The 17978-nt window shown below is 40.1% G+C and overlaps 2 protein-coding genes across 2 annotated transcripts in view; one reads left to right on the top strand and one right to left on the bottom strand.

Annotated features, from left to right (window-relative positions):
- Positions 1-4142, bottom strand: part of LOC117318051 (cell division control protein 6 homolog) — a 26502-nt gene extending 22360 nt beyond the window's left edge. The window contains exons 1-5 of the mRNA XM_033873053.1: positions 4110-4142; positions 2991-3133; positions 2019-2218; positions 938-1075; positions 488-766 (exon numbers count right to left, since the gene is read on the bottom strand). Of these exons, the coding sequence (XP_033728944.1) occupies positions 488-766; positions 938-1075; positions 2019-2218; positions 2991-3133; positions 4110-4142 (793 nt within the window). The remainder of the gene's footprint in view (positions 1-487; positions 767-937; positions 1076-2018; positions 2219-2990; positions 3134-4109) is intronic.
- The window catches only part of LOC117317246 (pre-mRNA-splicing factor CWC22 homolog), a 26994-nt gene continuing 12134 nt past the window's right edge, over positions 3119-17978 (top strand). The window contains exons 1-12 of the mRNA XM_033871975.1: positions 3119-3207; positions 5023-5867; positions 6441-6460; positions 8756-9106; positions 9243-9404; positions 9845-9973; positions 10363-10456; positions 10899-11027; positions 11706-11841; positions 12062-12165; positions 12700-12802; positions 13258-13320. Coding sequence (XP_033727866.1) covers positions 5295-5867; positions 6441-6460; positions 8756-9106; positions 9243-9404; positions 9845-9973; positions 10363-10456; positions 10899-11027; positions 11706-11841; positions 12062-12165; positions 12700-12802; positions 13258-13320 — 1864 coding nt within the window. The 5' untranslated portion in view covers positions 3119-3207; positions 5023-5294. The remainder of the gene's footprint in view (positions 3208-5022; positions 5868-6440; positions 6461-8755; positions 9107-9242; positions 9405-9844; positions 9974-10362; positions 10457-10898; positions 11028-11705; positions 11842-12061; positions 12166-12699; positions 12803-13257; positions 13321-17978) is intronic.

Raw genomic sequence — 17978 nt, 5'->3', positions numbered from 1 at the left:
GTTGCTTTCTGGCTTAACCAGGTCTTTTTCTGGGGGCTCTTTTGGGCCATTAATGGGCCCCATTCCCAATTGAAATTATTTCATATGTAACCCAAATTCCCAAAACTTGCCGTTTAATTTTGAAAAAATATTTCCCAATTCACCAATTTTCTTCCCAAAATGAGTCAAAAAGTCCCTTTCCCAAACCAGTAAGAAAAAAGCCCTGTTAACGCTTTCAATAAATCAATCTTTAGTCACAACATCGAAATATGTACACGTCACAAAATCATATTGCCATTCGTTTTCATGAATAAAACATTTTTAATCTTTTGTCACTCAAAAAGTTTATTAAATAGTGTGAAACAAGATATCGTGATAGGTAAGCAGTACTGGCACAATATTGTGTTGAAATAGTCTATGGCCCGACTGATTATATCTAGGTTGCTGAGCAAATAAATTGAAAGTTACATTTACTTAACTAACAGTATCATAAAAAAAGAAATCTTACCATCTTGCTTTTTCAGTTTTAGAGATGGGGTAGATTTTCTGTTCGAATCTTCAACCTTTTTTGGAGTAAGAGGCTTCACCCTCAATGGGGAACCTAAATTGAGTTGTCTCCTTTTACTTGGAGTTGCAGAATTTTGTTTTAGTGGTGAATTGAGAATATTTTGTTGGTTGTCTTTCCTGGGAGTAAGAGGCTGGACTTTTAAGGGCGATGAAAGTCCAACAGGTTTAGATGGACTTTTCCCCTCTTTCATGGAATCTTTCAAGGGAGAGCTTGGTACATCTGAAATTCAAAACATTTTCAATAGTTTGTTATGAAAGACAGGCATAATGTTTTTTTTTTTTTAATATTTATTTTTTACCATATCGTGATCATTCTCAAATGTAGAAAAAAAAACCAGCAACAATTTCTTGCCTCACACTCATTAACATCAATGTATGATGAATTACCAACCTTGATTTTCATCTCTATAGACAAGTTTAGTCTTGGACTTTCCTCCCAATATCGGCGTTTCACCTTTGCGTGGTGTAGGACGATTTTCTTTCCGCATTTTACTTGGAGAAATTCCTGTTGGTTGTACATTTTCTTCATCTGCAATTCAATTCCAATGAAACTAAAGCTAATAATAGTAAATTAAGTTTATTGAAACTGTTTTTTGATCGATATCATTATCTATTACCCCTGAAGTTTGACATGTCCAAGATTCCTTTTATCAAACACCTGCTGACATGTAATTAAAGTACTTGCCCCTGGATAATTTCTCACTTGGCTATTTCAGACATAAGATTAAAATCTGTACATCATTGTGAAAAGAAAAAAAGCCCCCAGGGTTGATAGTTACTGTTTTTATAATATAAATAGTAAATACAGTTGATCTGTTTTGGGCTGTAGATTTTCCACTTCACTTCTATAATTTCAACTAAAACTAGTGTTTTGAGGCACATGTTACAGTTAACCTTTTTAGACTTTTATTGCATCCTGCTTAAAATTAATTGAATACTGTTATACTACTCTTAGTCACATTGGGGAAAACCACAAACTTATATAATACACATGCTTACCTAATATACACCTATTTAGGTATAGTTTTGTTACTAAAAATAGTCAGTATCACTTTAAAGTAAGTTTAAACTGAACTTTTTTTAAAACAAGTTCCGTTTATTTAGTCATGAAAGACCACACATATGCATAAACATTATTTACACTTTGGAATGTACCAAAATTTGATGTAATAGTTCTGGCCTAGAGTAACATAAAGTTTCTATACTAGTCAATGCTTTCATAAATATACATCAGTAGAATAGTATTTTTCTTGCCCTTGATTAATGCAACTTCAATAATTAATTAATCCAAAATTTTGCAATAATGACGATTTTAATTAACAAATTCATACTCCATCTAGGGTATACGTATTTAATATGCGAGTTTGCGTATTATACACAAGTTGGTGGTTTTCTTCAACATGTTTAGTGATGCCAACAAATTATTATTTATCAATCTACACTGATAAATAACAAAAAACGTATTAGATTACCATCATCACTGCCAATCCGTTTCCTTGGTGATTCAAGCTTCGGTTTTACAGACAGTCTTTGTTTGGGTTGTTTTGGAGAAGCTAGTGATGGACTGGGGGATGGTATCACATCCTTTTTTGTCTGTGATCTTGTCGATTTCCTCACAGGGAATTCAAGTTTACGTTGAACCCTGGTTGACATCTTCAATAAATATTTTATTCTGGAACAAGTAACATAATCCATAAAACACAAAAAGCATGGAGTAATTATAATTCTCCTAAAATAATACAAAGTTGTGATTGTCGATCCTTTCATGTTCTTTCTGTAAGAGACGAATCGCCAAGATTATAGTCTCTAGACTTAGTACACGAAAGTAATTATAGTAGGTCCCTAATCTGCAACCATAAGCTTGGGAATGTTTATTTTTTCTTTTTACATTAGACTAGTGATTTATCTTATTTTAGCCATGCATAATATTACACCTGTAAAACATGGTACTATGTTAAATTTCCTTGATACTTTTATTTTCTTACAAATGTGTACATTAATAATTCAAGAATATTCAATACAACGTTATTTGATCTTTCTGATCATAATGGCTGAAGTGAATCTCGGCGGTGACGCGCGCACCGGACTTTGGTTAGAGCTTAGATATACCGTTATCCTATGTTATTATTCAACTGGCCAATTTATATGTAATCAATTTAAACTTAGTAATATATGTCTTTAGAAAGTTTTGTCAATCGAAGCACATCATGTTTACATCATTAATTTAAAGGTTATGCCATGTATGGTTTACAATATACACATTAGTCTAGGCCTAGCATTCAATAACTTATTGAATAAGCGTACTGTAGGTGGAATAAAAAAACACGAAAAACACCAATTCGTGTTGATTATAAAAGTCAAATGAATTAGAAAAGCTTAAACTAACATCGATTTCCAAAATGCATGATTATAACATAAGATCGGCGGAGTATAAGTATACTTACTCAATAAAAAAAGTATCGCTTACTCGCCCAGCGATCAGCCTGTTGACAAAATGAAGAATGAACTTGGCGCGAACCTTTCCTTTCCCGCGATTTGATTGGTGGCAATTTGCTAATCTCGTAAAGCTCTCGCGAGACTCGTCTGTCTGTTCGTCATTTACACACAACGTTGGTTCGGTGTTTTCAGAATTCGGGAAACTGTTTGGTGCAACATGCCGAGGTATTGAAAAGAAATGGTTTACCAGAAATCAGCGTAATAGTGTTAAACATACGCAATATTCTGTTTGTGGTGCAAACATGTAATGACGTGAATAGAAAATGGCATTTATCTTCGTGCAAAAATCATATTTTGATTTAGTACTTAAGTTTTTATTTGTTGAAAGTGTACTGTACGACAACCCATATGTTACAAAGACTCCACTTCGTTTTAAAAATATACTGATTTATTCCGTTTTCGAATTCATTTTGTTGATGAAATGCTGTTTCATCTCATTTTAGAATACCATGTGTGGAATTAATCCTAAAATAATGTTGGAGTAGTGGTTTAAAATTTTGAAGAATCCTGTGAACAACTTCCTTTCCCGTGTTAAGAAATATTGTGAATTAATTTTTCTGTTAAAAAGTACGGTATAACATAGTATTAATCGTCTGGAACAGAATTATCCATGTTCTCTAATTAAGAAATAATCAACATGCAATGTATATGATAAACAATATGTTCATAAAAAGTCCTATTTTCTGACAAAGGTGTTATCAGTCTTCTACCTGTTGTACTTAATTGTTGCAAGGAGAAATCCCCTCCCTGTTGTTGTCCAACAGGTAGACTGACAGGGGTGTAAAAAAAATTTCACACTCACTAGCCCTGGGCTAGTAGGGTATATTTTTTCACTAGCCCTGACTGGTTTTGTTCTAGCCCATGATTTTTTAACATAAACTTTTGAATAATACCGATTACAATTATACCTAGTATTGCAATAAACTAACCACCTTTCAGTTGCAGTGCAGCACTATTCAACACAACTTTAGACAATATTAATTCCGTTTGTAATCTTTTTATATGGCTTTATATGACGTTATGTTCGCATTTTATATTCCAATGTGTTTGGGCGAAACGTCTCGTACCGTGTCATACTGAGAGTCAGACGATCGCGACATAACCGCGTTCCTAATGTAACAGTTATCACTACATAAAAATGGATACAAGTCGTGATTAAAATTATAAATATCAATGAAATGATCATCTTTACTGAACAAACATTCAAAAATAACTTCCATTTTGTTGAAGTCTCTGTATTTTAACGCATTACATGGTATGTTATCCCGCAGTGAAAGTGATACGATTGTAGCCAATCACGTTACAGTACGATGCATTGCGTCACTGTTCTATAAAAAGGTAGAAGGGTATTTCCAACTGTAGCCTACGATACAACAGAGCGCAATTTAGCGAACCGTTATCAACAAGAACAAAAGAAATAATTTACTTTTACTTTCGTGGATTCGACAGTTAGAGAATGTAGCATTTGACAAGATTCCTAATTTAGGAAACGATGATAAGTCGTCCCCTACTAGCGAAGGACCAACTAGCCCGGGGCTAGTAGGCACAATTTTTCAGCTAGCCCGTCCTGGAAATTCACTAGCCCCGGGCGTCGGGCTAGTGGATTTTTACACCCCTGTAGAGATCATCAATGTAGGTCAGATTCCCAGCTGGGTTATTATATGTGCTATTTCAAGTTATCATTTCTCTTCCATTACAGAATTGTTATTGTGCTGCAGTTATTGTTGAATTATAATGTTTATGTTTGAATAGGAACTGATATAAAATAAACTCTACAAAGATTGAAGAATTTTTTAAATTTCTTTCTGGATCACTTGTCTTCAATTTTGCCATCATGATGTCACAATAGCAGATTTAATACCATGTTAGAAAGAGAAACTTTGTCAATAAGATAGTATAAATCATTAAATAACAAGCAATATACAATGAAAAATATTTCAATTTACCATGAAAATAATGTGACATTTTTTTTCTTTTAAGTAAAAGAGGAAGCAAGAGTATAACACCGAGCAGTGATAAGGGAGACAACTCATCCAGCGATAGCGAGGGTACAAACAGTGATAGCTCGTCTAGTAGTGCGTCATCAAGCAGTCACAGCAGTAAAAGTAGTCATAGTGACAGTGATTCAGACAGTCGCTCGAGGTCACCACAAAAATTCAAATCGAAATCAACATCTCCTCGTGTGAAGGAAAAGGCCGTAAAACAAGATAAAGAAAGATCGGCTAGTAAATCAAGGTCCAGATCACCAAGAGATGATGAAGGAAATAAGAGAACTTCAAGGTCAAAATCTGGGTCACCACGAGTTAAAAACGTTAGGAAAGAGGGAATCAAGGTCTAGGTCTGGATCATCAGAGAACAGGAGAGAGTCTAGGTCAAATTCAAGATCCTCGACTGGTAAAGAAAAAGTCTCTCCAGGGAGAAGGGAATCGTCCAATTCAAAATCTAGGTCTAGGTCAAAGTCTAGATCACCACAAAGGAAAAATGAAGAAATACAACAGGAAAGAAAGCAATCTCCAAGCAGGTCAAAGTCCAGATCACCAGACATGGAGGATAAAGTTGAATTATCCCTTGACAGAGAAACATCCATATCTCCACTTCGTGAAAAAGATGACGACGATGCACGTTCACGGTCAAAGTCACATTCCAGGGAGAAATCAAAGTCTAGGTCCAAGTCACCAGATACGGCCAAAAAGTCCAAATCTCCAGTGCGACATTCCATCACACCACCTCATCATGATATGAGTAAATTCCACAGTGAACCAGAGAGTGGCGAGATCACAGACACTGATGATGAAGCTCCTGTTGTGCTGAAGTCTGCAGTTGGGGTATGTCAAATTCTATTTCTTATATCTTGCAACTCAGTGCTTGTTGGTTAGGTTCACTCTTTTGAGCTCATTCAGCCTATCAAAACTGCTTAGAGAGCAGAAGTATAAATAGCAACTTTTGCAATGCAATTTTACAAAACTTTGCAGTCTTACACATGCCCATGTCGGTTGTGGCATCATTTTTTGGTAGCATCCTTCCGCAGATGTGTTCTGCAGTTTTTAAATTCTTTTCAAGTCCAGCATCTTGCAGAAAGTCAAAACCCACAATAAAAAAACATGTTAGACAAGGGACAGGTGAGTGGGCCTGCCAGAGGCACATAAGGTAGGCTTGACAACAGAGTCATCATGATCATCTGTTGTTAAAGAATTAAAATCTTGAGGAGAAAGTCTCCAGTCATGTCAGTTAACTTTGGGCAAGTGGCTCACTTTCTTCTGTAGTGTTAGCTGTAAACACCCTCTGGTCATGGTTAATTAATTAGTTTGTTTATATCAATTTTATATAGAACAAGTCAAATATGAAATATCTGATTAGTTGCTGGTAAATTAATGATTTATTTTTTTATTTTCTCATAGATTTCAAGAAGAAGAGGAAGGTAAGTAAAAGTATTGTAATGTGGCTGTTTCCTTTAACCTGTATACCAGGCTGTACTGAATTACTATAATATATGCATTACTGCTGCATTCTATTTGACCAATTACTCATTGGTTATATATGATGTTCACTCTGTGATAAATTTGATATTTGTTGTCACAGGGGCCGAGTGGTTAAGGTGTCCCTACACTTAAACACTAGTCTTTCACCTCTGGAGGCTGGTGGTTTTTCTCCGGGTACTCCGACTTTCCTCCACCATCAAAACTGGACACATCCTTAAATGACCCTGGTTGTTAATAGGACGTTAATTAAAAATAAACCAAAAATTGTCAGAGTGGAAAATGCTATGTTGGAAAATTATTTGTTAGATCCTCCTCTTGACTACTAAAGGAACTGAGCAGCTGTCTATATCAAGTTTGTTTTGGTAAAAGTTACAAAGCTCTGCCAGTTAATCATTGCTATGATTCTAAAGATCATTTGCATTTTCGGAGTAGTTAAATTATTTGGATTCAGAAAAATTTAAACACATAAAAATGTTAGGTTTTCATCAATGTTTCTGGTCAGTTTATTAATGTATTGCCCTCTGAAATTTGTGAATCTCTGCCTCAGTTGATTATATCAACAATAAAAATGTCTTTGTACTTGGACTTTTGACCTGGTTGAGGCACTGGTCCACCACTCTTCAAAACTTCATTGACTTTGACCCATTCTTCATTCTCTAGTTTCTTTAGTTGACTGCACGCTATGTTTGATGTGTGGCAAGTTAACAGAATCCTTTTGAAAAGTTAAACTTAGTATTTCAATCACCATCAAAATATCAATCAAAAGAGCTGTCATCAAAAGGAACAAAGACTGGTTGCCAAGAACTTGAAAAGCCTAATGGCTTTTTAGACTTTAATCATCAGCATCAAGGACACATGAATTGCATCATAGCTCTAACAAGAATCATTTAAGCTTTCTCTGACAACCATCTTATATACTGATATGGGTTCATTGATCTGGTGTGACTTCAGGTACAGAGTCTGAAGTGTCTTCAACTTACATCCATCATACATGAGTAATTAATGTAAAATTGTGTATTGGAATGTGATATTAACGACAATATTCTTTTACTGCCTGAGAAACAGCCAAGTTAAATCTGTGTTCAACACTGTAAACCAGAGCCAAATTTGGGTTTCTTCTTTCAGGCCTTTTTCTGAGGGCTTTTTGGGGCCGTTAATGGATGCCCTATTCCCAATTGAAATTATTTCATATTTAAGCCAAATTCCCAAAATTTGTCATTTATTCCTTAAATTTTTTTTCCCAATTCATTGATTTTCTTACCAAAATGAGACAAAAAGGCCCCTTCTCAAACCAGTGAGAAAAAACCCCTGTCTTTTAAGTCAGACTCCTAGTCCATTGAGCCTACCTGTCGTGACCGAGGCTCCATCAGTCCCTGGACCCAACACCTTTCCAACATTCTCCCTTGTTATACTATAAGAAAGACAATAACTGCTGTTTCAGTATATACTAGCTGCCGCACTATCAGTTATTTTCTCATTACCAATAAAACATTTCTAACATAAACTGCTAGTTCCTTTCCACCGCTAACGTCGCATATCTCGTCAAGCACGATACAAGTAAAATCACCTTTGTTAACTTGTCCAGAACATTCAATACATTCTTCAAACTCTGCTATAACTTGTGGCCTTTTGTACACAAGGTGGCATTTCCTTCCCTTTAATTGTTTAAATTCCATGTGCAGAGAAGACTATATCCATTTGATCATTACTAAACTAGCAATTACTGATACCCCCTCTAAGTCAAATTAAAACATTGAGCAGGAATGTAACAACATCATATTAGGAAAGGAATTAATATGAATATATTTTTCCCTTTGAGGGGCGTTTTTATAGGAGAGTCCTGTTGTCTTTTTTGGGAGTAATATAAGTTTGAATTTACATAGGGTAAATCCCTGCATTTGAAAAGAATTTAATGCAGGAATCTTAAGAAATTCTTTTTTCTTATATGGGATTCCATGTCAGGAATTAAAAACAAAAAGTCCTAATTAATATCATAGTGCAATAATCAACATTCAAGTCAGAGCATTGCCAAATATAAATGAGTTTGGGACTCAGAATTTTCTGCAGTAAATTTCAAGAAGATATTTTCAGCGACATGTGCCTGTATATAGTACTTAAAATATTAAATGTTGTAAAACATTGGAATTTGAAGATGCCAATATATGATAGCATAACATTATAATGTATTTAGAATATTAAGAGTAACTATCAATGAAGACTTATCTGGTTTACAGAGAGGATGGAGAGTATGACAGTGACAGTAGTAGAGACAGAAAGAGGAGGCGGGGTGGCCGTCACAGCAGTAGTGAGGACGATCGAAGGTACCGACGTGACGGCAGGCGTCAGGATGATAGACGTCGTGATGATAGGCGTCGTGATGACTACAGGGATCGTTACAGAGATGACCGTCGACATGATGATAGAGGAAGGACAGATGATAGACGAGGGCGTAATTACGATAGTCGTTACAGGGATGATGAACGTAATGAAGGGCGTCGGAGGGATGATGATCGGAGGAGAGATGATGACAGGCGGAGAGAGGAACGTAGAGATAGGGATAAGACATCTAATGATAAGAAAGGAAGGTAAATAACTTATTTAAGGGATTCTAGAAGAAAAGAAATTGAGAAAAATGTTCAAACTCAGGAAAATTGGTATTAATTGGCAACTACATGTTTTTAATTTCTTGTCATTTATCTGCTGTTTTTCGTAATTTTTCAGTAACGAAGGAAAACCAGAAGAAAAAAAGGATGAAGAAAAGGGTGCTGAGAAAGCTGCACCTGCTGTACCTAAAGCTTCAACTTTAACTACAAGGACAGGTGGTGCCTACATTCCTCCGGCTCGTCTCCGTATGATGCAGGCAGCCATAACAGATAAAGCAAGGTGACTCCCTTGGAAGATTAACTTTTTGTTTTAAGAAACTTTTATCTTCAGAAGTGATAAGAATTGTTTTTGACAAGTTAATTAATTTGCTGCATTGGAGTATTTACGGAAAGATGCAAAGTAGGTGGTAAAATAAGCATTTTATTCAGTAAAATTATTTATCGAATCAAAAATGAAATTCATAGTAATGGAATAATCTGGAATAAGCTGCAAAATATAATGTTAAAGCTCTATACAGTATGTTAAAATTGTATATGTTCTATGCTTTTTGAATTATGATGTCTTTAGCTTTTTACCTCATTCCCGTGGATGTTTTTGTAGATATTGCTCTTTCTGTTCATGTTCGATTAATAATTGGTCATTGATCATTGAGAAATTGTGATAGTTGATCATGATATTTCAAGTGAATCCAAGCACTAAAAATACCCGATCTCCTTCAGCTTGGAGTATCAGAGGATAGCATGGGAGGCACTGAAGAAGAGCATCAACGGTCTAGTCAACAAAGTCAACGTTTCCAACCTGGTAGATATTGTCAAAGAACTGTTCCAGGAGAATATAGTCCGGGGAAGGTCAGTATTCCACTGTAACTAGCTTCCTTACTGGGTTAACCTATTTTACAGTATTAGTGTTAGAAACTGCCAGAGATGCTGTTCTGTGGTTTAATTGGTGTTAGACTTTTCTATTTTGTATAATATGTTGTTCTAGTAAAGTGTTTTAGAATCTAGATTGAACATGTTTCAATTGAACACATGTGAAATAGTAGCCGCTACTATTTTGTATAATATGCTGTTCTAGTAAAGTGTTTCAGAATCTTGATTAAATATGTCTCAATTGAACACATGTGAAGTTGCTTTTTACTGTACTTCAGGTTCTTTTTAACATTAACATGGCAATTTTTGTAAAATATCCCACATGAGTTTTTCGTTGATCATAATGATAAAAAATGTTGTTTTATCAGGGGCCTGTTGTGTCGGTCTGTGCTCCAGGCCCAGTCATCCTCGCCTACATTTACACATGTGTATGCAGCTTTGGTGTCGGTAATCAACACAAAGGTCAGTTCTAATTAGATGAATAGAAAATATATCTTCTAATTAATACCAACAAATGAACAATAATAACATCCTAAAAATGATAATTTATCAGACAGAAATTTACATACTTAATATATAGGCAGAGTACGATAGAATGTCTTTGGAATGCAATTAGTTATTTATTCACTTTAAATTGAAAAGATAAAAACAGAAACTCGGACTTTTGGATGGGTGATAAATGTGTAAAATATGTAAGTTTTGGTATTGTGGTATAAAAGATAGACAACAAAACATTCTTATTTTCAATAAAAAGTAATTCATCTTTGTGGTATTAAGAAGTAGCACCTGTAGTAATATACACAACTGTCTGATGAATGATTTCCTCTTTGTTATGGTGGTTCTTCTCGAGTTTGCAATCAATTCTGTATATTGCTGTTAATCTACTTAACATTTTTCTTTACAGTTTCCACAAATAGGGGAGCTTATGCTTCGCCGTGTGGTGATCCAGTTCCGTCGAGGATTTAAACGTAATGACAAGTCCCTGTGTCTGTCCACAACACGTTTCCTGGCCCATCTGGTCAACCAGCAGGTTGTAAGTAAAGGATCCAGTGTCTCCCCATACCTGTCAACATTTCAAAGTTCTTGGTTCTGAACTTCTATATAATGGTTGCAAATACATTGTTGCAAAATTGTATTTTTATGCCGCTCAGTGCAATTTAAAAATTTACTTTAATATATGGAAATAAGGCTTAGGATTTATGCAATATTCCTATTTGATAACGCAGACTTCCAAATGTAGGGAAGGTTGAAGGATTGGTATGCTTCCATTGAAATTGTACTTTACTGTAAAACTTAAAAAATGATTAAAAAGTAAATCTCTATTAGCATTATGTTATTCAACAAACTGTCTTCTACCCCTGAAGTTGCTTTATTTCATCGTGACATTAAACCAGAATTGTAATCCAGACTACTCAGAATCGATAAAACAAGGCAAAATAGATATATAGATGAAAATGTACCAGGAGAATAAGACCAGGTGTTTCGGAAGGGTAAGCACGCTGCTTCTTTGATGACATGCGCGATGCAGGTCAAATCCGGGTTAAGTCAAATCTTGACAATGGAACCACCAGGCACATGAAAACATCTTTATATCACACAAGGAAATAGAATATTTCCAAATAAGGTCCTGATGTCAACCAGAAAACTTTCCCATTGTCATCATGCTTTTGGTCCAGATTGTGGTGTTTTAAGTATATGCTTACTTTGCCAGGCACATGAGGTGATAGCACTGGAAATATTGACCCTTCTGCTGGAGAACCCGACTGATGACTCGGTGGAAGTCGCTATTGGTTTTCTGAAGGAATGTGGACAGAAGCTGACAGAGGTGTCACCAAGGGGAATCAATGGTCTGTTGATTGTCACAGTTTACCTGCAATGCTTACTGTTCATAGAGTTTAAATATTACTGATATTTCAATAAATTCAAGAATTACTTTGGTTTAGAGTCCAATAATTGAAGGAATTACCCCCAAAGTCATTTAGAATTGTGATGATTATTTCCAGTTTATTCTAGGTGGATAACATAATCATTGGTTAATTGTTTTTTTTTAACTGTTTTCATTTCCAGCTATATTTGAGCGACTGCGGAACATCTTACACGAGGCCATGATAGAAAAACGTGTCCAGTACATGGTTGAGGTCATGTTTGCTGTCAGGAAAGATGGCTTCAAGGTAAGATAGATCAGTTCAAATGAGCAGTAAGGATTTACATGGTCTGGAGAGGCTATCTTAAAGAATCAACCATAAATTTCCTAACGAAGAAATCATAAATCTGAGAAATACTGTAAACCAGCGAATATTCACAAGTGAATTATTTTCATGAGCTCGCATGTCAGGACCATTGTGACATTAATACCTGAAAATCCCTGAGTCCATTATTTCCCTGAAAATAGTCCAATCAAGTATATTATTTGTCGGGTAAATACATTGCATGTAGCATTCAAAATGACTTTCTAAAGATGTCTTTTGATGTGTACCAACGCAATTCTATTGGAAATGGCTTTCACATTTTAACATACGAGAAAAAGTATCATGCAGCCTCTGTTTAAGTATCTTTTAGTTTCTGTAGAACAAAATTATTGATGTTACAATTGAATAAATGTAGAATATATGTACTGGCCAAGATGATTTAAAGGTTCTATTCTCCGTTATATTTAATAAGTAAATATGTAGCAAGAGTTGTAATGACTCTGTCTGTTTGATCAGGATCACCAGTCCGTTTTGAGTGAACTGGACTTGGTTGCTGAGGAGGAACAGTTTACACATCTTCTAACCCTGGAGGATGAGGGTACCGCAGAGGATATACTGAGTAAGTGAAAGTAACCATATTCAGATGTTACAAATTTAGTGAGGAAGATAACAAAGGAAAAAGGATTGTGATTATAATTAGCACACTGGATAATTGTTTTGTGAATTAATTATAAAACAGTCAACAAAAAGAGTTATTGTATTACTAAATTGTTTGTCCTACAAGAGGAATCCAGAAAGAAAATGTGCATGGTGGGCTTGAGAGAAAATTATTATTATTATTTGAATTATATAAGATGTGCATTATATGGTATTATTTGAGTTAAATCACTTCTTTTTGGTGGTCCTTGCTTGTCTGAGTCCAGTTGGACAGCCATTTTACTGGAACAGCCCTACATTTAGCTTTCAAGCTTTGAGTATGAAAAGAAATTAATATTTAATTGATCTCTACATGATAATCAAATGCAGTATGAAATGTCAGTTATTTGAATAAAAAGAAATTATTTTGTTTTACAGATGTGTTCAAGGCCGATCCTGAGTATCAAGAAAACGAAGAGAAATATAAAGCTTTGAAGCGAGGTAATCTCTAAAACTGGGGGACTAATGTACCACCAGACTGGTACTGGGGGACTGGTATCTCACCAGACTGGTACTGGGGGACTAATGTACCACCAGACTGGTACTGATGGACTAATGTACCACCAGACTGGTACTGGGGGACTGGTATCTCACCAGACTGGTACTGGGGGACTGGTATCTCACCAGACTGGTAATGGAGGACTGGTATCTCACCAGACTGGTACTGGGGGACTGGTACCTCACCAGACTGGTACTGGGGGACTAGTATCTCACCAGACTGGTACTGGGGGACTAATGTACCACCAGACTGGTACTGATGGACTAATGTACCACCAGACTGGTACTGGGGGACTAATGTACCACCAGACTGGTACTGGGGGACTGGTATCTCACCAGACTGGTACTGGGGGACTAATGTACCACCAGACTGGTACTGGGGGACTGGTATCTCACCAGACTGGTACTGGGGGACTAATGTACCACCAGACTGGTACTTGGGGACTGGTATCTCACCAGACTGGTACTTGGGGACTGGTATCTCACCAGACTGGTACTGGGGGACTGGTATCTCACCAGACTGGTACTGGGGGACTGGTATCTCACCAGACTGGTACTGGGGGACTGGTATCTCACCAGACTGGTACTGGGGGACTAATGTACCACCAGACTGGTACTGGGGGACTAATGTACCACCAGACTGGTACTGGGGGACTGGTATCACACCAGACTGGTACTGGGGGACTGGTATCTCACCAGACTGGTACTGGGGGACTGGTATCTCACCAGACTGGTACTGGGGGACTGGTATCACACCAGACTGGTACTGGAGGACTAATGTACCACCAGACTGGTACTGGGGGACTGATATCTCACCAGACTGGTACTGGGGGACTGGTACCTCACCAGACTGGTACTGGAGGACTAATGTACCACCAGACTGGTACTGGGGGACTAGTATCTCACCAGACTGGTACTGGGGGACTAATGTACCACCAGACTGGTACTGGGGGACTAATGTACCACCAGACTGGTACTGGGGGACTGGTATCTCACCAGACTGGTACTGGGGACTGGTATCTCACCAGACTGGTACTGGGGGACTAATGTACCACCAGACTGGTACTGGGGGACTAATGTACCACCAGACTGGTACTGGGGGACTGGTATCTCACCAGACTGGTACTTGGGGACTGGTATCTCACCAGACTGGTACTGGGGGACTGGTATCTCACCAGACTGGTACTGGGGGACTGGTATCTCACCAGACTGGTACTGGGGGACTGGTATCACACCAGACTGGTACTGGAGGACTAATGTACCACCAGACTGGTACTGGGGACTGGTATCTCACCAGACTGGTACTGGAGGACTAATGTACCACCAGACTGGTACTGGGGGACTGGTATCACACCAGACTGGTACTGGAGGACTAATGTACCACCAGACTGGTACTGGGGACTGGTATCTCACCAGACTGGTACTGGAGGACTAATGTACCACCAGACTGGTACTGGGGACTGGTATCACACCAGACTGGTACTGGAGGACTAATGTACCACCAGACTGGTACTGGGGACTGGTATCACACCAGACTGGTACTGGAGGACTAATGTACCACCAGACTGGTACTGGGGGACTAATGTACCACCAGACTGGTACTGGGGACTGGTATCTCACCAGACTGGTACTGGGGGACTGGTATCTCACCAGACTGGTACTGGGGGACTGGTATCTCACCAGACTGGTACTGGGGGACTGGTATCACACCAGACTGGTACTGGAGGACTAATGTACCACCAGACTGGTACTGGGGGACTGATATCTCACCAGACTGGTACTGGGGGACTGGTACCTCACCAGACTGGTACTGGAGGACTAATGTACCACCAGACTGGTACTGGGGGACTGGTATCTCACCAGACTGGTACTGGGGGACTAATGTACCACCAGACTGGTACTGGGGGACTAATGTACCACCAGACTGGTACTGGGGGACTGGTATCTCACCAGACTGGTACTGGGGGACTGGTACCTCACCAGACTGGTACTGGGGGACTGGTATCTCACCAGACTGGTACTGGGGGACTGGTATCTCACCAGACTGGTACTGGGGGACTGGTATCTCACCAGACTGGTACTGGGGGACTGGTATCTCACCAGACTGGTACTGGGGGACTGGTATCTCACCAGACTGGTACTGGGGGACTGGTATCTCACCAGACTGGTACTGGAGGACTGGTATCTCACCAGACTGGTACTGGGGGACTGGTATCTCACCAGACTGGTACTGGGGGACTGGTATCTCACCAGACTGGTACTGGGGGACTGGTATCTCACCAGACTGGTACTGGGGGACTGGTATCTCACCAGACTGGTACTGGGGGACTGGTATCTCACCAGACTGGTACTGGGGGACTGGTATCTCACCAGACTGGTACTGGGGGACTGGTATCTCACCAGACTGGTACTGGAGGACTGGTATCTCACCAGACTGGTACTGGGGGACTGGTATCTCACCAGACTGGTACTGGGGGACTAATGTACCACCAGACTGGTACTGGGGGACTGGTATCTCACCAGACTGGTACTGGGGGACTGGTATCACACCAGACTGGTACTGGAGGACTAATGTACCACCAGACTGGTACTGGGGACTGGTATCTCACCAGACTGGTACTGGAGGACTAATGTACCACCAGACTGGTACTGGGGGACTGGTATCACACCAGACTGGTACTGGAGGACTAATGTACCACCAGACTGGTACTGGGGACTGGTATCTCACCAGACTGGTACTGGAGGACTAATGTACCACCAGACTGGTACTGGGGACTGGTATCACACCAGACTGGTACTGGAGGACTAATGTACCACCAGACTGGTACTGGGGACTGGTATCACACCAGACTGGTACTGGAGGACTAATGTACCACCAGACTGGTACTGGGGGACTAATGTACCACCAGACTGGTACTGGGGACTGGTATCTCACCAGACTGGTACTGGGGGACTGGTATCTCACCAGACTGGTACTGGGGGACTGGTATCTCACCAGACTGGTACTGGGGGACTGGTATCACACCAGACTGGTACTGGAGGACTAATGTACCACCAGACTGGTACTGGGGGACTGATATCTCACCAGACTGGTACTGGGGGACTGGTACCTCACCAGACTGGTACTGGGGGACTAATGTACCACCAGACTGGTACTGGGGGACTGGTATCTCACCAGACTGGTACTGGGGGACTAATGTACCACCAGACTGGTACTGGGGGACTAATGTACCACCAGACTGGTACTGGGGGACTGGTATCTCACCAGACTGGTACTGGGGGACTGGTACCTCACCAGACTGGTACTGGGGGACTGGTATCTCACCAGACTGGTAATGGGGGACTGGTATCTCACCAGACTGGTACTGGGGGACTGGTATCTCACCAGACTGGTACTGGGGGACTGGTATCTCACCAGACTGGTACTGGGGGACTGGTATCTCACCAGACTGGTACTGGGGGACTGGTATCTCACCAGACTGGTACTGGGGGACTGGTATCTCACCAGACTGGTACTGGGGACTGGTATCTCACCAGACTGGTACTGGGGGACTGGTATCTCACCAGACTGGTACTGGGGGACTGGTATCTCACCAGACTGGTACTGGGGGACTGGTATCTCACCAGACTGGTACTGGGGGACTGGTATCTCACCAGACTGGTACTGGGGGACTGGTATCTCACCAGACTGGTACTGGGGGACTGGTATCTCACCAGACTGGTACTGGGGGACTGGTATCTCACCAGACTGGTACTGGAGGACTGGTATCTCACCAGACTGGTACTGGGGGACTGGTATCTCACCAGACTGGTACTGGGGGACTAATGTACCACCAGACTGGTACTGGGGGACTGGTATCTCACCAGACTGGTACTGGGGGACTGGTATCTCACCAGACTGGTACTGGGGGACTAATGTACCACCAGACTGGTACTGGGGACTGGTACCTCACCAGACTGGTACTGGGGGACTAATGTACCACCAGACTGGTACTGGGGGACTGGTACCTCACCAGACTGGTACTGGAGGACTAATGTACCACCAGACTGGTACTGGGGGACTAATGTACCACCAGACTGGTACTGGGGGACTAATGTACCACCAGACTGGTACTGGGGGACTAGTGTACCACCAGACTGGTACTGGGGGACTGGTATCTCACCAGACTGGTACTTGGGGACTGGTATCTCACCAGACTGGTACTTGGGGACTGGTATCTCACCAGACTGGTACTTGGGGACTGGTATCTCACCAGACTGGTACTTGGGGACTGGTATCTCACCAGACTGGTACTGGGGGACTGGTATCTCACCAGACTGGTACTTGGGGACTAATGTACCACCAGACTGGTACTGGGGGACTGGTATCTCACCAGACTGGTACTTGGGGACTGGTATCTCACCAGACTGGTACTGGGGGACTGGTATCTCACCAGACTGGTACTTGGGGACTGGCATCTCACCAGACTGGTACTTGGGGACTGGTATCTCACCAGACTGGTACTGGGGGACTGGTATCTCACCAGACTGGTACAAGTGCAAAAAAAAGCTTTTGATGCAGGATAATCATTTGTTAGAACTTCACTTTTCTGAAACCCAAA

The sequence above is a fragment of the Pecten maximus genome, chromosome 19, assembly GCF_902652985.1.
Source record: "Pecten maximus chromosome 19, xPecMax1.1, whole genome shotgun sequence".
Taxonomy (NCBI): domain Eukaryota; kingdom Metazoa; phylum Mollusca; class Bivalvia; order Pectinida; family Pectinidae; genus Pecten; species Pecten maximus.
The sequence above is the reverse complement of the archived record's forward strand: the minus strand, read 5'-3'. Positions and strand labels throughout refer to the sequence as shown.